This window comes from Pieris napi, chromosome 8 (genome assembly GCF_905475465.1).
Source record: "Pieris napi chromosome 8, ilPieNapi1.2, whole genome shotgun sequence".
In the NCBI taxonomy this organism is placed as follows: Eukaryota; Metazoa; Arthropoda; class Insecta; order Lepidoptera; family Pieridae; genus Pieris; species Pieris napi.
Genome location: NC_062241.1, coordinates 7,683,520 through 7,707,525, shown reverse-complemented (window position 1 = coordinate 7,707,525; position 24,006 = coordinate 7,683,520). Strand labels below are relative to the sequence as shown.

Here is a 24,006-nt window from a genome sequence, read left to right as displayed (position 1 = left end):
TGATTTTATTCAAGATCTCACCAGTTCGTGGGATTGAGTTGTCGTATTGAAAAAGCAATGAATCTATGCCATCGGGCAATATTTAAAAAACACATAATTGTACCGATCATTTAGATCAGATAAGATATAAGCTATAAAGACTACAATTAGTAAATATTTATTGGAAAGTGCACAATGCCCAGCAGTGAAATTATTTCGACAATGATTTATTGTTGCCTCCGTCAGAGCGGACCCGAGTTCTTGATTTACTCGATAAAGTTTTATTACCTAGAAACCGTGACTGTATCTTAGAAAAAATCTTATTAAGCCATTACAGGTTGGATCCGTTTCATCTTTGTTGAGATTTAGTAATTGTGAACTTAGATTTACGCTAGACCGCCCAGATTTTGGGTCATAACGGATTTTTAAATTCGGGTAACCTTATACAGCTTTTTTGTTATTATTTGGGTAAAATAAACTTGATTGGACAAGCTTGTTTTTATATAGAGCGAAATATTAAAAATGGTCCTATTTTAAAGCGTAAATAACATTTATTTTTATTTTATTTTGCTCTCAAACATTACACATGTTAAAATGAGGACAAACAGATACCTACTTATGAAAATATGTTATAGAAAGAATGTATGATGTTTAAAAATGATATTAAAACATAAAAAGGCAGCACTAACCAGATCTATGCAACTTCCTCAAAATCGAGTAGACCGGAATATCACGAGGGGACTTTTTGTATTGAAGAAGCCGCATGGATAGCAATGGTCGTAATTAACAACATAATATGATGGTATGTATGTTATTTAATTTAATATTATACCAATGATCAATTTTCATATTATTATTGATCTGTAGTATCTACCTACCTATCAAATGTCAACACCTTATGTATTTATGAGGTATTATATACATCACTTTTTGTCATAATATTGTTATATAGTACCTACCTACCTGTCAAATATTACAATATAAAAAACAAATCTAATATTTAAAATTCTTGTGTCACAATGTTCGTTCCCATACTCATCCGAAACGGCTCGACCGATTCTTATGAAATTTTTTATGCATATTCAGTAAGTTTGAGAATCGGCTACTATCTATCTTTCAAAACTTTAAGTGATTTTTTTATATTTAGACAAATTTATTTGTTTTTATTTTTATGATACAACATACAATTCATGTATGTATACCCTCTACAATCAACCCCTATACTTTATTTGTTAATTTAAAACTTATGATTTGAACTCGGAGGTATAGAGAAAAATTCACAGAAAAACCAAACAGTTTTCCTCCCGGAAAATATGTTTTCCGGGGTAGAATTGCAAAATGTTCCATGTATTTTACTAAAAAGGTAGGCCAAGTAAAATCACATTAAGGAGAAACTAAGTTCGCGGAGGCAGCTAGTATATTATAGTATTATCTTATTGTAAATATAAAATATCTCTCATATTCGACAAATGGCTATCAACACAGCTGCCAACTTTATAACCTTATTTTATTTTTTTATAATACACTTTACAAGATCATTTTGAGTTTTTACAGTCAATTGCTAATAGCAGTGATTGTTCACTGCTTCAACACTTTCAATTGGTACCAAATTTTAAATGCAATTATTGCATAACTAAAATTCATACAAATTACGAACTTTCACAATCATAATGCCTGTTCAATACATTTGTAACATCGAAACGCCCTCTTGAACAAATCTAAGAATAATTGCATTCGCAATCAGATGGGATGGAACTTTCAATCATAAAATCAAATCACTGATCTATATTGCTTCTTTTATCTTGTTCATTACTTATTTTCTTAGCATTATTACTCATTACGTAACCTAATTGAGATGGACGATCTCTATAGCATATAATGGCTGCCATATTTCCAAGTAATAATTAACCATACAAGCCATAGTATTATGCAATATGCATGTTAATCATAAAGTTAAAAGCAAAAATTGTTTAATAGCTTTTTGTTTCTTTTACTAAAATAAATAGCTTAACTTTATGAAAACCAAATCCGCTTCTTGTTGGAAAAGCATGTTGCCATTTGTAAATGAAAAGTTATTAGAATCGGCCATAAAGGGAGAACAGCGATGAGAAACCAATGAGTACTTGTACAACAGACAATGAATTAGATGTGATTTGGTAGCAATTATAATTGAATGAACAGTCCGAACTCGGTCAAAGTTATATAAGTATCAGTTGAGAAATGAAAATGGAAAGGTAATCACAAATTTGGATAAGCAGACATTACGTTCGGTAATTGTTATAGAATGCCGGATTGAAGGGTACCTACTTGTGAAACAACCTTACTTGAATATGTAACTAACAAACGATGACATCTTTCTTTAGAAGTCAAGGGGTCCTTAATAGAAATCATTTACAGCCACTCTCAGAGTCGTTCATTTAAAGATCACTTTACGCCCGAACCCAATAATCAATCCACAATCTCAGATTGAGACAACCTGAGATCAGACCGTGACAGTCCATCGATCTTCTATCTGCATCCCAATAACGAACCCTACGGAGACAATCCATTTTTGGCGACGGATAAAATGCTCTTTGTCGTTTTATTTTACCGAGCTTACACTCATATTTGAAAACCATTGTAAACCAAATAAAGTAAATAATGGTCTTTAACTAATTTAAATTATTCAAATATAATTAAAGCCTACACTATATTACTATAGGGATTATTGCTTCGTCATCCTTACAGCACGCCTCAGATGTGCATATTAAAAATTAGTCGTGATAACATATTCAACAACTGACAAACATACATCGAGATAATATCAATTACACGTCCACGGTCATGTCAGCGAGTGCATCAATTAATCAACAAAGATGTTATCTATAACATCACAATATTATACAGGGTATCTTTAAGTTGCGTATTGGGAGTGCTCCTGAAAAGTAGTCTATTGGCCTTTGAATGCAAACGCAAGCAATCGCTTCAGCTTGTGCAGACGACAGGAAGCACCCAAAGTTTGAGGCATTTTGGTTTTAACAACAAATAAGGTGCCTCGAAGGTCAATCGAATCCCAAACGAAAAAATCTACAAAAAGTTATAATAATTATTTTTTGTAATATACTAGCTGCCCCCGCAAACTTCGTTGCTCCTTAATGCCTAGCCTACCTTTTTAGTACATACCCACATGGAATACTTTGCTATGCTACCCTAGAGAATGTTCGGTTTTCTATAATGAAAACTTTTTAGGTTTTTCTGTGAAGTTTTCTCTATATAAACCTCAGAGGGTTGTATGTATTTTTGTATGCATGTACTATGTATCATGAAAAAATAAAAACAGAAAAAAGTTGTCTTAAAAAATAAAACAAATTTATTTGGGTTGGAGATCCCTTATTACTTAGGGGTTTGAAAGATAGATAGTAGCCGATTCTCAGACTTACTGAATATGCATGAAGAATTTCATAAGAATCGGTCGAGCCGTTTCGGAGGAGTATGGGAACGAACATTATGACACGAGAATTTTATATATTAGATTAGGTATGTTGTCCCTTTATGCACTACTAATAAAAATTATATCTGTAGGAAAAAACATTTTATCATATACATATTATATAAAACCAGTTTAAAACAATTCAAATACTGTAACAAAATATATATAATATATATGTTAACTACATATTAAACTTTTGATTAATTTTTATTTTAAAGCGCCATGTATAAACTTGCGAGGCCTACACAAGTGATAGTGATAGCTTTCTACATGGGAATGAGGCTAAAGGTCGAGAATAATTCGCTCCTGTAATGTTACATTAATGATAAACAATCAAGCTGATTCAATATTAATTATTTAATGACGGGAGATTGGTTTTTAATTTATCAGCGTGTAGATTTCATAAAAAAGAAAGTATCACATCTATTATTAAATATCACGAATAAAAACAAAGAAATTTTGTGGTTGTTATTTTATTAAAAGCTAAAACAACAGCTACTAATCCGAGTTGTAAAGTGTGGTTGAGTACAGCCCCTAAACTTGATTGTTAATATAAGGTGTGTGTGTGAATGTATGTGTTCTGTGGGAATTAATGTAGGTATTAAGTTGTTAGACAAATTATATATTTAAAGCCGTACCAACCAACCAGCTATGACTTTAATAATAAAAAACCGTTTGTTTAGTTATTTGATACTATAGTTTACGATGCAGTTTGATCCGTCTGTGTTAGAAATGAGACAACCAGTTTCCTTTGTTTCTTTCTTCTGTATTATAAGTAAAGAATAAATGCCTTAATTCCTTTTACAATTCTACTATAACCGAATCTTTCAAGCAAAGGAATCCGGACAAAAACAATTATCAAAGCGTTATCGACGCTAAACAGCTATTCCTATTTGAACCGGCCTGAGGCGACCGTTAATAGCTTTCTGCTTTACGGTTGCAACAGCGCGGGCGCATCGCCGCTCGTAAACTTACGAAACTAGACGTAAACAGAAATAAACGCAGGCGCAACAAAGGGCTCACAACGAATTGGGGCGGTACGCTTCCTAGTACAAAATTAGTTACAGAACCCGTGTTTATTTTTTATATTTCCGCGAAATTATTGTGCTAGTTCAAAATTTCCTAATTTTAAACGGTTGGGTTAATAACGTTATTTTGTATGCTCTGTGTGTTAATACAACTCATAGCCTATTATAGAGGATTCATGATATTACGCTGGAACTTATAAGATATAATTCTAATGAAAGTATTTGATTGCAGCATATACATTATACATATATATTTTTATCTCGCTTTCTATGATGACAGTCCTCACATAACGGCCTGATATGTTTTTTTTATTCCATAAATAACTTAACAGCAGCTTGAGCTTGCAGCTCTTTCGTTAAATAAATAAAAGCTCCGTTATTAAAATTCAGTTATTTTGTTTAATTTTTTCTTTCTTCTGTTTCTTATAAGTACATAATAAATGCCTTAATTCCTTTTACAATTCTACTATAACCGAATCTTTCAAGCAAAGGAATCATATGGCTTAATTTTAGGGTAAAACTTCATTCTTTCAAGTCTTCTACAGTAATACTGTAGACATTAATATCTCAACTATGTATTGCTTATAGATGCACTTGAACGAGTCTAATTTATTACGATACTCAAGTCCATTGAGACGTATCGTCTAGCGAGACTGGAGCACGATCGTAAATATTTTATCGGTGCGTTAAAAAAACTGCATCCAGATGTATATTTCAATAATTCTACAATGCTACTCCTGACCACTAAGAATATACAAGTAGTATCGCCTAATTTATATCGTGGCCGCAGTTGAAGATCTTTTTTGGGTTCGATGATGCAAAACCATCGTAACCAACCATCGTTTTGTAACACAAGAACAGAATTTATTGTCAGCTCTTGATCTATTAACTTGACTCATAATATGATATAGTCTTGTCACTGCCATCGGCTAATATGAAAAGAACAACCTAGAAACTCAGGATTCCATATTTTATTACTAAATCTTTTAGATAGACATATTTATATATCAGATATCAGAATATGTAGGTTTATGTTTTGTATATTTTTTTAAAGTAATAATACCTCGTTAATTCAATAAATACCGCTATCATAGCGAAACAGAATATAATCCATCCCTCTATCAATGGTGCGGATTCGCGGAACAATGCGCAGGCGCAGGTCGGTGATCTCAACGTCTCCGGGCACCGTCTATCTGTGTTGATTATCTTTAAGCTGCCGCAATTTTCAGGTATTTACTAAACCGCAATACGGCATATTAACTTTGCTACTAAAAATCACATAAATATATACTTTTACCTAATCAGTAATCAGAACTTTCACTTAGATTGTTTTAATACTAAAATAGAAAAACTTTTTACGCCTTTTCATATAATAAGACAATGTTACAGTTTAAAAAGTATAGTCATAGTTATTGAAGTTATACTTCTTTAAGCGCGTTATGAAAAATTGATGAGAGTTAAATTTTACGATGCGCGCGCACCGTGACACAAAATTAACAGAATGAAGTTGCCCACGGAAGATGCTACGGCATTGGACATAATATAAAAACAACATTCGAATAATCATAGAATTTATGTTACACTTAATGTGAGAGAATAATAATAAATATTTATTTATTTAATTTTTCAAATGTAAACTGGACTATAATGACTCCGTATCCAGTCTTTAATTATTTAATTGTAATTAATTATTTGCATGCAATCAAAAACTATTTTTAATAATGCCAAAGAAGTATAACTTCTTACGCGCGTACATAAGTACACGCACCCTTTTTTTTTTAAAGTGAATTCTTCGCAATATAATTTTTGCATTATTCTATAATCATGTAAGACCATCGTAAGTCGTATATAAATGTATTCGGAACGAGTTATTTTAGATAACCTACTAATACTTGGTAATACGGAGAGACATGTCAATCATTGTATGTAAACTTTATGTTAACGTGTGTTGAAACGCCTATTTGTGGCCGAAACAAAACTGGCGCACCGACGTGCACCCGTCAGCTGTCACGCGAGATCTGTGTTGTACGTAGATCTATGATACTTCGAACGAAGTAAATTTAGCTTGTCTCTAGTTATATTATTAAGGTACTAGACAAAAAACAAATAACTTCCTTTATAATCAAATTCCAAATCTATGGATTCTGAGATCGTTAAACTATCCAGATATAAACTCGGAAGTCACAGAAATTACACTACCCAAATTGGATTTCGAATCTACAGAGGCATAACTACATGTCTTGGTATGACTTTTAGGTTTCAAAAACTAACACAGACACAGTGCACGATCATAACAACTTTCAGCTACACTCTCAAATACATGCGCCATTCGCACACTCACTCATTCACTCATTCTTAATTTGTAACACTAAATTTATTATTTTTTCTTTTAACTGTTTTAAACATGTGCTACGTAATAATTGTTTTCTAGTTACCCACAACACAGGGCCTCCCTAGTGTGGGGACTAGCGTTATATGAATTCTGTCACAAGTACGACCCTTTTGTCATAAATAAAGTTTTTATTATTATTATTCTAAATAGTAAATACTTCATTCAATCACACTTCGTTCATATAATGAAAAAATGCCATAGGAAACATACTGGCTTAGCCTAAGATTCAGTCTCAACTCTAAATGTTACCTAATATTCCAACTTCCACCAAATCTGTTTGTGATTAGGCAAACTGTCACAATTTTTTGTCTAGCATATATTTTAAGCGATAAGTATATTAAACAAAGTATGATAGTACCGACTGCAGCGCTATCTGTCGGGCTAATTTGTGAATCTAAACCATCCACGGCGTCACCAAAACACATACAAAAAATATCATCGCATCTTACATCCACTTTGACGATATTTGCAGCACGCATTCTGTCAATGTTATGTCAAACGCCATAAGGTTACATCAAAAAAGTTTGAATTGTATGGTGGTTAAGTATTCTTAAATTTTCCGCTGGTTTTTCTTAATTTTTTCTTTCATAAGAACCTTCTCCTGACAATAACATACACAACAAAAAAATAATTAGCGAAATCGGTCCAACCGTTCACGCGTGATGCCGTGACCAACGGAAATAGGGATTCATTTTGATATATATAGATTTGTTTGCTAATGAAAGTAAGATTTTCTGCTTTCTTTATTAATATTAACATTTTATAAGAAATATTTCTTTATTCTATATTACCAATTTGCTAATAAAACCTTGCTCTGTTAATATTAAGAAATATTTATTTGGCCTTAATACCTCAAATCCAGAATGAGGATGTGTGAGGTTAATAAGATGGTTAAGGAGACATAATTGCTTATCAGTTTGACTCTCAATTATTTCCGTTCCTGACTAATGTGGTATATACACGCAAAGGATAATTTCTATTGATATACATTGAGTGCATAGTCACTTTTATTATTCTTAATCGAGTTCGTGAGAGAAAAAGAACATTCGAGAGAAGGTAGGCTACATACATAGGTTATAAATTGACAGCTTTAAGAGCAACTATACTATTCTTTACTTTACGTTAAGGAATCCTGGTTACAATATTACCAAAACTTGGATAAATAAATATACCTTAAATATTCAGATTTTTTAAAAATTTAATTGAAATCAATCCCGCCACATTCGGCAGCCTAAACATTTCCTAAGCTAAAATCTGATTTACATTTGATTATTCGCACTTGTCTCTGTCATCTTAAACCTAGTTCCCAGGCTCTTTGTCTCTAAGATCAATAATTTCCAGACTGATCTTGTAATCCGCCAATTTATCGTCTAATCTAATAACTATGGACCGATTGAATAATACCAGTTTATTGCCCTAAGTGCCTTAAAGGACCTGTAATGGCATAAAGAAATTTTACTACCGTACTTTACAAGCCCGTATGACGCTCGTAAGTAGGAATTTAATTCAAATTAACCGTGACTTATCTACGAAGTAAGTGGAAACGGATTTAAAGTATATCTTAAGTATAAATAGGTTTTAAATTACATTTTACTGTGCAATAAATGACAGCTTACCTGTTGATTAGCTAATGCTCCGCCAAAATGATTTACGAGAAATAAAAGTCGTTGTACTTAAGAAATTTCTTCAACTTTCACGTAAGGTCTTTGTTGAACTAACAGTTTGTTACACAAACATCAATGTATTCAACAATGAAGATAAACATGCAAGAAAACATTATACATATTACCTTAGCGCAAGCCTTTGGTTAACGATGGTACTAAAAATAAGTAAAAACTTCATTATATTGAATGCGAATTTGATATTTTATTATTTTTATATTAAGAATCAGTATTAAAATCAAGTAAAATGGACATACTAATATTTATTTATAATTATTTTTTAGACAAATAAGTTTACCAGAAAATATTTTCACAGTACATTATCATTTCAGTGGTAGCATAGAGGTCGGATTTTTTTCTCTTTATGTTTATGACAAACCAAAAAAAGCAAAGATCACTCATACATATCGAAAATAACATGAAAGTAGAATCTAATTAATCTATTCTATTTAATTCCCTAGAAATAAACGCGAAATCATAGATAATTAAAAAGCTTTATCGAAAATATATAGAAGTACATTATAACACAATAAGCATTGTCGCAAGCATAATTTAGATATCGACGATCTATCTTACAAATCGGTCCGTGACATCTCTATACAGCTATTCACGACAATGTCCGTTACCAAGTAATCTTCTATCAATATGCAAAGCCTCTAAAGAGATCGCATTCTAGTACAGTTAGGTCTTTATACTTATAAGAATGACTTGATATATGATATACGACTGAATTTATTAAGGCCTCGATTTCTGAAATGGTGATTGGGCCGAACAAAATAACGATAACACTAAAAGACAATGTAATACTAAAGAAAGTAATAAATGAAGTAGTACTCAAGCTAAAACCCGGTAGACCGAGGCAGCGTTGGTGGGATGGAGTTGTCAAGGACCTCGAAACAATAGGGGTTCAAAGTTGGACGTAAGAAGCACGAAATATATTGCGATGGTGAAATATACTTGAGGAAGTTATAGACCACAAGCCCATGAACAAAAAATACCTGTGAAATGACCCAACCTGAATTACGCTTAGAAGGCTGTTTCTATATCTGAAAATAGCTCTGAGCACTATGCCGTCATTTCTGAGCGGTACATGTGAGTACGTGAGTGAATGGACTTTCTCAGGTACAATGGGGGAATTTCGACTAATTATTAATGTACGGCTTTGTTATAAGTGTATAAATGATTAAAAATAAATGTCGAAAAACCTAATGCCGTACAAAAGTGATGGTGCCGGAAGTCGGTGCAAATTTTTAATTCGACGACAGTTGCAGAAGCAATATAGGTCATTTATTACTGTACGGCATTTGTGTGATTCCTTTTGGACACATATACAGATACTTTACCCGTAAACGCCGTACATATTCCCAGCGGAGCGGTCGAAAGCCAAGGGTCGCAACATATGTCTGATTAGCATATAGGTGATGATGATATAAAACAACATAAAATTAAATGATCTTGAGAGTACTTCACAAATAGATAACATTTTCCAGCATGCCGTACATTTTTTGTGGAACACATAGGTGTATGGGGTAAATTACTTTTCTCAGAAAAGAGTCATTTTCCGGTGACTTTTATATGTACGGCAATAACACAGGTTATTAATACTTTAGACAATCTTCAATAAAAGATAAATGCCGTACACTTTCGATAGTCCGCTACCACCGCCTACCAATACAGGGCGTCCCAAAGTTATGGGAAATGAAGGGAAAGTACCTTAAATATCGTAGATAGGGTATTTTACTAAAAGAAGACTTTATGTTATTTTTAAAAGTTATTAATTCTGCATTCAAAGATTTTTTAAAAATTACTTGCCTCGTCTGGGAATCGAACCGACTTAAATGTAAAAAAAACACCCCTACTTTTATGATGCCAATCGAAAGAATGGCCAAAAACTAATAACTCTTCTTAAGTAACATAGTATTTTAAAAGAAAGGAACAGCGTGAATATATCTTTTTAATAAAATTAAAAAGAGTCTGTTACTTTAGAAAAGTTAATAGGGTTTGGCCATTCTTTCGATTGGCATCATAAAAGTAGGGGTGTTTTTTTTTAATTTAAGCCGGTTCGATTTCCAGACGAGGCAAGTAGTTTTTAAAAAATCTTTGAATGCAGAATTACTAACTTTTATAAATAACATAAAGTCTTCTTTTAGTAAAATACCCTATCTGCGATATTTAAGGTACTTTCCCTTCATGTCTCATAACTTTGGGACGCCCTGTATTATATTTTTATTTTTGTTAAAAATATTTTTCCTTTACCTCTCTCTGCTGGTACGATAAGGCTGTAAATATACTTTACAGCCTTATGGTATTATACTCAGATATGTACAGTTATTAATGACCTTAAGGGGACACCTCAAACGTCGTCGAAGTTTTTATCAGCTGTAAAGAATAATCTGGAGTAAAATGTACGGCATCTGGTTTTTTTTGTTTATTTATATTTGTTACATATAAAATAACAATAATCTTTGAAAATATTACTCCCCATATTACTCTAGGAGCATTTGAAAAGTCATCTAAATTTCGGAAATTTCATATATTTTTTATCATAATATTTTTATTTGTTACCATTTATAATGAACGGCTATAATGTACAACGGTAATATTTAGTAACATTATGTAAAAAAACAAGTTGCCGTACATTATTCTCTGATCTTACAGCAGTAAGGACTTGGTAAATCCTGAAATTTCGATAAATATTTAATTACACAAATATTAACTATAATATTTGGACGGCATAATTATATAACATTATTGTCCGTGTTAAATAATATTTTGAACATGATGCCGTACATTTTACAATGACCTTAGGGTATATGGGTGTAGGGGTAGGGTTCCGACCCTTGGCTTTCGACCGCTCCGCTGGAAATATGTACGGCGTTTACGGGTAAAGTATCTGTATATGTGTCCAAAAGGAATCACACAAATTCCGTACAGTAATAAATGACCTATATTGCTTCTGCAACTGTCGTCGAATTAAAAATTTGCACCGACTTCCGGCACCATCACTTTTGTACGGCACTAGGTTTTTCGACATTTATTTTTAATCATCTATACACTTATAACAAAGCCGTACATTAATAATTAGTCGAAATTCCCCCATTGTACCTGAGAAAGTCCATTCACTCACGTACTCACATGTACCGCTCAGAAATGACGGCATAGTGCTCAGAGCTATTTTCAGATATAGTAACAGCCTTCTAAGCGTAATTCAGGTTGGGTCATTTCACAGGTATTTTTTGTTCATGGGCTTGTGGTCTATTAATGGGGCTGTATGGCCATTCTGTCTAGTAGTCTGTAGGATGAAGTCTACCTAAAGTAAGCAAACCTCCCGATTAGTATTATATTAATTATCGAAGGGATAATTAAAATTCTATATATGTATATACATTATACAACAACCCAAAACTGACACCTAATCGCAAAAGTTTTTTTAAAATACCATAAAGAACCGTCCACCAACAAGTTAATATTGAATGAAATCGAGATATTTATCGTTAGAACAATTGTACAATTAATTTAAATGCCATTTCCCAACTAAAAAACGATTGCACCAACCATCTGACAATTAGACCGATCCCTATAGGTCTATGTACCCTTCACAAACCTCCAGCGGTGTTCAATTACACCCACGGTTCATTTATTAATACAATACCCATTGATGTTCATAACGAGACTTCATTAATTAGGTCTAGCGATTTCTATTTCTATATTGAATATTATAGTTATAGACAACCGATTCGAAAGGATATCTATTAATCTTTGCTCCATAATGATGCGAGTATATTTATCGAGTTATATAGTAGACTAGAATAGGCAAATAATAACAATTATAGATTATTTAGAACGATTTAAAATTTTCTAAATCTTATTGGGAATGTATTTTTTTTGTATGGACCGCTACAAAAATAAAATCGTGCTTTAAAAATAGATATAGTTTAAGTATCGCTACTTTTACTTCGATTTTACGATACAATAATAAATTATGAATAGAGACAGTAACAGAGTCAAATCATACAATCACAACTAACCGAAACGATATATGTAACACCAATAGTAATCTCTAATAAATTCAAAGCTCTCTCCTTTTTCATATAAGTAAGCAAAACGTATCAAATATATTATGATAAATGACTTTCAAATTACACTCCATATAAATTAACGTTCAACCGAAACGTCAACCATACATCAATGTGTTTCAGTCGTGACGTCACGCACTACAAACGAAACACCTCAAAACGTACTTCGAGATGTCCCTTGCAGCATTTTCACTATAATTTATGTGAAACAACCGCCTGAATATTTACATCATAAAAATACATTGCTTGATTTCTTAGTACGTGAATGAAATCGTTCTTTAACAAGCATAAATGAATGTTGAAATACACGTAAATAACGCGAAATCAAACGTCGATAATGCGATCGGATTCGCCCGTAGGTGATGGTTTGTTTTGCTCAGCAGTTTTGTGTAACAGTCACGAATATTGTAAGAATTATTCTCGATGTATGGTTAAAGTACCATTATTTCTAATGTACAACTACTTACGCAGTTTATAAATCAACCAGAAAGTTGATTTTGTAGCTCAGTTCAGTAGCTCCTAATTTTGACAATGTATGACGTTTTGACACGCTAATGTAAAATATGACTTTCAAATATTTCTGTGATAGATGGTGCATGTTTATGCGAATTCGGAAGCATTCGGATATGTCATAGAAGTTACGCGGACTTTTTTTGCGTGAAATACTTTGTCATACATATAGTGAAGCTACTGTTTTGTATAAAAAAAACCAAACAAAATAATTTCCACATCACTATTGGGACAAATTCCTACATCACTATTGGGACTTGAAAACGTCTGGAGTCGCCTTAACATCCTACCAGGAAGCCCTAGTATAGGAGAAAAACATGTACATATAATATGGCAAGTGATTGCATTAGCACACATCACGTAGTAATGAACAACTACCGCAGACAGCCAGTAAAACCACAGGTGTACATAATTGACTTTTACTTTCATAAAGGCCTACCAGTGTTAGGATTTGGCTGGAATAAGCCAATAAGTCCAATAAATAACTAAATCGTATTTACTTTTCAACGTAAATTGTTGCAACGTATTTTCTCTATTAATTCTTCAGTAGGTTCCCCTTTACTATGTATTTTGTTCAGAATAAACTGCTACAATTCTCCTACTACGAATGGCTACATTAATTAGCAGGTAGATAATAACCCTAGCAGTAACTTAGTGTCGACAGTTTGCCAAGTCGTGTAATAGCAGCTCTTTGGACAATTAACATCGTCTTTTTAATGGCACAGGAAGAGATTATTCAATTAATTGATAAGAAAGAGTGAAGATGTCTTTAGATAGCGGTCGTCGCTTGCATCAATGTCCACGATTGCCATTTACCTACTGTCTCTTAGACACTGCCTGGGCTCAATCTATTTTATCAATAAACAAGTTTCCAGTTCATATGTGAGTATATATCTAAGAAAATTAATTAGGTAAATGTCACAGTATACACTACTCAGTAAACATATTATGCATTCTATAATTGTTGTTATAATAGAGATAAATTTATTGTAGCATAATTTTCAAACATATAAATTATGTATTTCATCATCAACGATAGAGCGTACAGTTCTCGCGAATATTTTACAATAAGCATAGCACGAGTAAGTTTAGCATAAAAGTATAAATCATATACTTTCATACTGCAAACACGTATGAAAATTCCACTTCATTGACTATGCAAAAGAAACCCCGCGCCAAGCATGAACGTCCCAAATGCATAATTAAACCAGGACGGGATCAACAATGTGTCCAGACAATACAGAGGAAAATAGTCATCAATCACAACCATTATTTATACTATTGATCGGCTCAGATCGGTTACCATAAATTGGGCCACGTACCAGTCAGAGATGGAACGGATTTTTGCTCTTTTCGTGTTTGCGCTCCACTTCGGCAATGTCACATGTTAATATCTTTTTAAAGGCAGTTTCTATACGAATAAAAGCTGTATTTTGATATTTTTATGTTTTTCTATATCGGTTTTAATAATGTACATATATAAAGTACTGTACCAGATATGTCCACAATTCAAAGTGTAATCATTTCTATAAAGTACTGGGGGGTTTGTACATAATACGAAGCACTACATAAATGCCAACAAAAGAAACTCACCCTCTCTCAATTCGCTTCACACACGTGTTCACAGCCGAGTTCTCCAGGTCAATAGTGGAGACCAGCTCGTCAACGCTGTCCAGTTCAATTGCTGACACAGTCCTATCAATAACATTGTATTATAGGATACCTAATAAATGATAAAACATTTATTTCGTATGATTTCTAAACACGTATTGGTCGTTTGTAACTTAATGTTCAAGAAGGAAGAACAAGCGAAAAAAACAACATTTGATAGTCTACGAATTATATTTTTTAGTACGAATCGCAACTCCTAAATATTATGTTCGTTCTATTACATTATAAAATACATGCTTTACTCTTGAATATGATTTTAATTAACATAGCTTGGAACTCGTATTTCACACCGGAATGAAGTATACATAAATTTGTGTTTAGCATAAGTAATATATAAAAAAATTACGGAGTTAAAGTTCAAACACCCCCTTTACTAATCAATCACAGATATGCTTTCCAAACATGTAAATACTGATTGACATTATGGTTACACATTGATTCGTAATCGACGCTTCAATGATCGATAGGACATTCAGGACGTTGACGTTTGAGAGTTAATAAATCTCAGCCTCTATATTTAACTAGAAATCCATTCTACATTAGAATATAGCCAAAGATGCTAGATAACGCTTCGAAATGGCCGCTTTATATTTCATTTTTATTTAGTATCAACATTGCTAAGCTATCTTACATAAATTGTCTCGCTCGAACAGTCAGAATATTATGTTTCCAGATGAAAAGCGAGCATAACGGATATAATCGAGTAACCAACCACAAATCAATTACCAGCGATCATTTGTTAATGATTGCGATGTCAGTACTGTTGCGTCTCAGCCCGAGGGCGTGCGGTAGCATGAAACCACGGCGCTATGCAATATTACAGCTCATTAGCGCAGGTGAAACTTAGTTTACAGGCCATTCTAGTGTTGTACCTGTAGCCTATAGTCAGGCTATCGAATATTAGCATTATAAGTAACAGATCTTTCTATTGTATTTGGCCTACATATTTAAAACTTCTTGGTACAATTTATTATATTACTATGACAATTTATATCAGAGAAACGATGTGAGAATGATTTCATATAATGGAACAAGAAAAGCTTATTTATTTGGATATAAATATTAAATAACTCTGAACTAGGTACCACTTATACGCCACATAAATATCAATTAATCTGTCAAGGAACAGCATAAAATATGATAAGAATAAGAAAGTTTTCAATCTGTCTTTAAAACATTAGTCTATTTTTTTATAGAATATCGGGCAAACGGACAAGAAGCTCACCTGATGTTAGATCATACGCCGCCCATGGCCACTCACACTGCCAGCTCGCAAGTACATACGCTCTTTTCTTGGAACTTAAAATGTTTTTAGTTTATTATTTGGTCAATTGTATCAGATATTCATAAATAACTTGTCGTTATATAGATATAGTCGGTATTTTTACTTATTTGAACCTATTAAATTATATACAATAACAACAAATCGGGCTTGCGCTAAAACTGACTCTATGCCACAGATAAATAAAAAAAACTGAAATATGCCATCGACTATCGAGATGGTGTGCTGAATGTCGATGTTTTTGTGCTCTGAATGTTATTAAACGTAAAAGAAAATAAAAATATCATAGATAAATAGTGAAATAAATTTAAATACAGGTATTGCGTTTGTTAATTAATAATAGATAGTAATACCTAATTATTAATCGATCACTTTGACCTATATGTAATCTTTTCCGATTCCAATAATATTACATACTAATATAACGACAAAGATTTGAGTATGATAATATATTAAGCCAACTGCCAACAAATGTGCTAAATTTCATAAGTGAATGTTTGTTTCTGTTTTCAGAAAGTTCTAAGAGTCATATGGAGATGATTTAAATCAGGTACATTCCAACTTAGGGAAAACTCAAGTTACACCGAAATTGTATAATTATATTACGATACCAAAACCCGGAGTCTTACAGAAACAAAATATTTAGCCGCAGATGAAGCAAAAATCGTGACTGCAAGGAATAGTTATAACAATATCATCTAAAATAATTCTTTTCAAATTACACTTAAAACTACAATAGCCTAGACTACCTTTTTTAACATGCCTAATTAATTAATCATTAAATATTGAGCAATACCATATATATTTTCGTATAGTTCGAGTCTTTTCATATTCTATTATAAAATGCTTGAAATAACAAGTTGTCCACTGCATTAGCAATGTACTAACAATTTATAGTGTTTCAGCATCCGTTCTAATCATTGATGTTCTAATCTATTAATTTCGCTTGAGAAAGTTATTTTTGAAGATAAAATAACTTGTTCAAGCTAAATCTAAATTTTTTAAATATATATAATAGGGGGGCAAACGAGCTTGCGGGACGACCAAAAAGGGCAGTCTTCGCAGCCCATAGACACCCATTTTTAGTGGGTGCGTTGCCGGCCTTTGAGGGAGGAGTACACTCGCTTATATTATTGAGCCGTAGTTAAAAATATAATCATTTGTTACCTATTACTTGTGACGATTAATTCTCTTATATCAGTGACTATTTTAATTAACTGTTAATTAATGTGTTGGTACCTTTTATCAGGATTTCAATTAATACAAGATTAAATGCATAAGGAAAACGTTGGATTAAACTCTGTTACATGGTATTGATATAAAAAATTGATTACACTATTTTTAGACTATCCATTCACTGTTGGCCGACGAAACGTAATCTTTCTTCGATAGATTGGCTACTTTTCCGCAACCGGACCGCAATAAAGCAATTACGGTACGCAAGAGCTAATATTATTTTTATGAATATCAACTATAAGCTTCGATTAGAAAACTGTTTCCTGTGCATTCTATGAATTATATTGACAATAATACTTAATTACAAGTTTCCTACAGTCCTGATAACTTTACTGGATGCACAGAAAAATCTTTTTACATGACATAAACATAGCTTTAGATGAGGCTAGTGGAATTGGTGTTCCGCCATTAAAATACCAAGAATAAATGCCCGATTTTTTACTAGTGATTTTGACGATTTTTTTTTATATCCCGCTTTAAACAAATAAAAATTATTTAAAACGTAATAGTAATTTCGTAAGAAAACATACTACGTCCATTCTCAAACAATCTTTTGTAATTCGTAATTAATTACCCAAACGTTTGGTCGTATAAATATTTGTACAGGGTTTTATACACATGAGGAATTTGGATTGTTCAAAGGTACCAACTCTCACCCATAACATTTGTTAATTATGAACGCCAATATCCACCACAGTAAAAGGTGCACGTACCATTTCAAATTTTCGTTTGCTATTGTATACATAGACTTGTGATAGGGAATTCTTTAATAAGTACATTGTCCCACCAGTGGCTGTTATATTGAGACATTTGGAAAATACGTTGTACATAGAAAGTTGTATATATGAATTAAAACAAAAAAAACTTTAGAGGTGTCAAGGGACACCCGGATGGAACGAAATTCCTTTCGATTAATTTATATGTTAATTGGTATCATAACAGTATGATAGATTTTCTTGACACCAATCTTACGACGAAAAAAAAAAGCCAACATCACGAGGTGTTCCCAGGCGGTCACCCATCCAAGTACTGACCTCGCCCGACGTTGCTTAACTTCGGCGATCGGACGAGAACCGGTGTATTACAATAGCAAATAGCAAAAAAGTGTCGTGACAACTTTTCGTAAGAATTTTTTCCGTCTAGCCCCCTTTCACAACGCGCGATAAGGAACTTCGTTCCAATAACATTGGATATGATCCATACCTATCGTATTAGGTCCATTAAAATGTATAGCTCCAATGGATTGAAGAGCATAGATATTAAAAAGGTTTCAAAAACTTGTGAAAACATTAAAAAGGTTTCCTCTCTTAAGAATTACTTTTGTTTAAAAATATTGTCATTTATGTTTTAGCCCTACTATATCGATGTCTATGCAATCTTAGCATTCCTTCGCAGTCAATTGCTTCTCGATTCATCGATGCCGGTTCCCCTTTAACTAACATATACGATGTTCAATTACACGCCTGTCTCGTTACAGATAACGTTCGCATTATGTGCTCTACATCTTAGACTCGGTTTGAAATTCTAAAAACTTCCTACCTTGACTGTTTACCAATACTAATCGAACGACTTGTTCATTATGTTAAAAGTTCTTAAAGTATTATATGTTAACTAGTGGACCCGACAGACGTTGTCCTGCATGATATTTCAAGCAATTAGTAAAGCAAAGTATGAAAGTCGGTACTGCAGCGCCATCTGGTGGGCTGATTTGTGAATCTAAACCATTCCCAGATCCCCTTGAACACACACAAAAAATTTCATCAAAATCGGTCCAGTCGTTTGAGAGAAGTTCAGTGACATACACACTCACAGAAGAATTATATATATAAAGATTGTATTCGAGTATTTAGAGCTCATACTAGTTTATACTTAAACAGCAATCTTAAAGCCTAAGCTTTAGCCCGATAGCATCTAAAGTACTTTATCTATACACATCTCTTTAAAAAACAATTCATTACACTTTCGTAGAACAAAAAACCTCAACCGCTGCAGGTGTGACAGCCAGACATGGTCACTGCCGCTTATAGAACACCGTAAATCAAATTGTGCCGACACTTTCGCCTTTGTAACTTTTCTTATATGAATTTGTGGAAATAAAGATCTATTAATCGAAATGGCCGAGAAATGTCAAGCTTGGCGATGTACCTACTGTACTTCAATCCCATATTTGTGAGCAGGATGTCAGCGAACACACCTGCTCCAAAAAGATTTCTAAAACACACGTCTTAGATTATAGACCTCGCTATATGTTATAAACCTTGATAAGGAAACAAAGATGTTACAAATCTTTTGAATTGTGAATATTATGCTTAGAAATTACACGAAAAATAAAACAATATACTATCGAAAACATTATATGGAACCCCACCCCGTTTAACGAAAAAATATATCAAACCCAAATTTTCTTATTCTAGTTGAATATAATCAATAAAATGTTATTATAAACAAGGTAAAAAACGATTCAAACAATCTCTCATTTTTTAACCACAACCAATCATCAATCAATCATTATTTGCAATACAATTTCCGCATTCCCGTTGGCTACCAGGAGCGCTGACGTGATGAAGAGTAGGTCTAGCGGAGCATGTAATAGCCGGCAGCTTCCGCGAGGGTGCGTCTCCATTGTCTAAACCACCGCGCCCGTGCGTAACTATCATCAGTTTATCTACCTCTACAAGTTTCTTATGTCCTGTCACGCGCAAAAAATCCTCGTTTTATTATTCGAATACTGGCATTGTCAAAATCTACGTAACATACACATATTTATACACAAAATCCCGCTAGTTTCTTTGTAATTTCCCTCGTTCCTGCGAGTAACATGCGAGCTAGTTAAGTTTTATATAAACAATTATAATTTGCTTAAAAAACAGATGGCGTCTTTCGCCTAAAGAAGAAATATCCATAAAACATATAAATATATATTAAGGATATTTCTTAAATTTATACAAAAAATACCATAAACATCTTTTAGAAAAGACATTAACAAAAATAAATTATAAATAATTTACTATTGTAATATCTAAAAATTATATTATAAACTATGACTCGATGATTATCTTTTAAATAATGTTACAGTATTTTTAAAATTTACAACGAAAACGCCACACAAATTAGAAATTAATCAAAGGCAAGAATCACCAATGTAATATAATAGTTAATAGATTAAGGGTCTGTTTCACAATGTATGGATAAAGTACCAAATAGCTATGCAACACAAATTATTTGGAAGATAAATTGTGCTATTTGACATTCATTGGACTCTTAAATTATGATGGACTTTATGTGACGAATAGCGCTATCTGACAGTCGTGAAACGCAACAATAGTGTTTATCCTACCAATAAGTAATAAATAGCTAATTTGGAACTTATGTAGAACTTATCCGTACATTGTGAAACAGACCCTTAGAAGCCCTCCCTTGTAAGGATAATAAATTCGGCGAACGTTGCAAATATATTGTTATATGGAAAGTGTTAGTAGGTGTAGTAAAACACAAAGGTAAACAATTGTTAAAACCCCTTGTAAATGCATCAGTGCGCCAGGAAAGCTTGACTGGCTTCAGTATCGACCTGCTGCGTATCTGGTTACCTCCTGCCATATTTAAGCTCCCACTAATCTTATTAAGTGAATAGGCTCAAGTATAAGCGATGGAAGGGATACCAGCTTTCGTTCAAGGCTTGCCGTTGAAGATTTAATTAGCCTAACTGATTAATATTTTCATTAATAGATATTTGCGAAATATTTATAATACCTACAAGCAAATAACATGATACATAGCAGTACCTTAACACAGATTCACGCAAACGTTAATTTGGACAAAGTCAAAGGATACAATTCTATTGTTCAACTCCGTCTTTCCTTTTACAATAGCAAGTGCGAGTCAAATTATCAAAGAAAATACTGCAACGTTGCTGTTACTTGTTTCGCAACACTATTAAATTGCCCGGGCATTGAATATAAACACGTAGACGCAAGACAGTTGACCCTTTTTAGTAACAACTAACAAATTCATTGTTCTGTTACACATATATTTGTGCTAGGAACAAATAACAAAGCTAATGAAGTCCTTCGCTGCAAACTATGGTTAAACTTTCCCGAGGCTTTATTCGCGTATAATGTGTACGCTATTATAGAATTAGCATCCATTAAAATAGGATATATCTATTTTTTTTCAGCGATTCCGTAATTTATATATATATATATTAATTATGATATCAGTTTCGATAGATTCCTTATTTTCTTAATCTCTTAGTACATTCTAATTCTGTAATAAGTACATCGCATACCATTTTGTCCTTTCGCGATAATGTAATATGTAGATATAAAAAGCGTACCTATTCTGAATAATATAAAAATGGATGAATTTTGGTTGTATTTATCGGTTACCACCCATATTGATACAGTAATTGTTTTAACATTTAACAATACTGGCGTTTGCCTTAATTGGTAGTAGCACTAACGCCTACATGCTTTTGTGGTACAATCTACCTACACATTCAATTAGATGCGACAAATACCTATACACAAATACTTATAATAGCGCCATATACGGCATTCCAAATACAGCGCAAGTTGGTCTCTATAATCTTTATATATATAATTCTTCTGTGAGTGTGTATGTCACTGAACTTCTCTCAAACGACTGGACCGATTTTGATGAAATTTTTTGTGTGTGTTCAGGGGGATCTGGGAATGGTTTAGATTCATAAATCAGCCTGCCAGATGGCGCTGCAGTCGGTACTTTCATACTTTGCTTTACTAATTGCTTGAAATATCATGTAGGACAACGTCTGTCGGGTCCACTAGTACAATATAAAAATCAACTTTTTAAAAACCTTACTTTCACTAAACATAGAAAACCACCATCTTGATTAACTTGTCAAGTTATAATTATTATAATCACTTATCTACTGAGCTGTATATAGCTGAGAGACGAAAATGTGCATTACTTATGAAAAAAACTAATAACTTCGGTTGAAATATAATTAAATAGAACTTACTTTGCTATAGAGCTCCTTGAATCCTCTGGTAGCCCGACAAATATTATAGAAGATGACATCTGTATAAAAAACACTTTAATATGCACTTGTAATTTAGATGAATAATTGAAACACGTCTACTTTAGATTTAAAACCATGAAAAAATATAATTAGTATGTATTAAAATATTGAATAGATGATACAAACTGTTAATTTTTTTAAACAAATCTATCAAAGTGACATAAAAAAAAGAAATAGTTTGTGTGCCAACCAATGGTACAATTAATTTTATAGTTCATTAGATGGTACAAATGTAATAATATATATTCCGCAAATTTCGTAAGATCAGTGCCAGGTCTGACTGTCGCAGTATAAACTGACTCTCCATAATTATTTTAATGTTTATAAATCAGTAAGTGGGTGTTCATACTTTGGTTCCAGTTAGTGTGGACCTTGTATAAGATAAAGCGTTATTTTTAAATTGTTGTTCTTAAACATAGTAGTTTTAATTTTATATAATATCAGATTATCGTGAGTTATATGGAAATTTGTAATAATTATTTTAATACTTATGGAATTTCTAGGCAAGGAAAAAAATAAGTCGAATTGTAACCTCCTCCTTTTTGTTTAAGGCGGTTAAAATATATCGTTTGCCATTGTTTTGCGATTGAACCGCACTTAGTCTGCCAATCTAAATAATTGTACCTGAACCCTTAAGCGCAGATATTGATCATACGTAAAATCGAGTATTTATCGATGAAATTAAATAACCAATTAACTCTTAGATATATAACGTATTTTATTAAGAAAGAGTAAGTGGGGAGTAAGGGTAGAACGGAATTAACATCATGCCCGGCCCAATTGGCATCCTCAACCAACCAACCAATAGCCAACAAAGATGGATGGTGGATAGACCCAACAAGACACCTCGCAATGCCGTTAATAGTCAATGACACTGGTCCAGCCATAATAAGAGCAGAAATTTTACATGCGTTAAAAATAGCTTAATTGGGTTCAGATAACATCAAAGTCAAAATCGTTTATTCATAAGTGTACATTGTGATATGAATGAATGATTTTGACTTTTGACTTCCAAATATAAATAAAAATTTAACTTGGAAACAAACAGCAAAACAGCGCTCCGTGGGCTATTTTTAAACTACAGTCCTTTTCATGAAAGAAGTCCCCCAGACGCGGCGCTGCAATCGCATGACGTAATGTTGCCATTTATGAGTAAAAAATTTACCAATTTTATTTAAAATATTATTTTCTGCATACTTCGATGAAACAATATTTCTTTTATGTAAAAAGTATATTTTTATTTACTTATTTTAGCGGTGTTATACCTTCTTACAGGGAAAAGATGAGAAAATAGGGCAAAGAAAAGCAATACAATTTTTTATTCAGAGTTTTATTGCATAATTGTTGGGTTACAATTTTTTTCGAAGTACACGCCGCTATACCTTCGTTTGTAATTCTTGTTACAGTTTTCTCTGACACACCTGCAATTAAATTATAAACAATTAAAAATAATAATAACTTTAAGTTTATAATTCTTATGTAAAATATGTTTTAATTTCAGTTACCTAGTTTTGTACCATTACGTTATGTATTTGTTCAATTTTGTCGCAATATCATAAAAGTCCCATCAATACAGCAAAAAAATATTAAATGGCAACTCTAAAAAGTACCTGTTATGGCGGCAACTCTCATCCGAACATTGT

At 32.7% G+C, this 24,006-nt stretch overlaps 1 protein-coding gene across 3 annotated transcripts in view; it reads right to left on the bottom strand.

Moving 5' to 3' along the window:
• Positions 1 to 22,377, bottom strand: part of LOC125051596 (microtubule-associated protein Jupiter) — a 92,308-nt gene extending 69,931 nt beyond the window's left edge. For all 3 annotated transcript variants that reach the window (XM_047652026.1, XM_047652022.1, XM_047652023.1), the window contains exons 1-2: positions 22,304 to 22,377; positions 14,709 to 14,810 (exon numbers count right to left, since the gene is read on the bottom strand). In XM_047652026.1, the coding sequence (XP_047507982.1) occupies positions 14,709 to 14,810; positions 22,304 to 22,362 (161 nt within the window). In that variant the 5' untranslated portion in view covers positions 22,363 to 22,377. The remainder of the gene's footprint in view (positions 1 to 14,708; positions 14,811 to 22,303) is intronic.
• Positions 22,378 to 24,006: the final 1,629 nt, after the last annotated feature.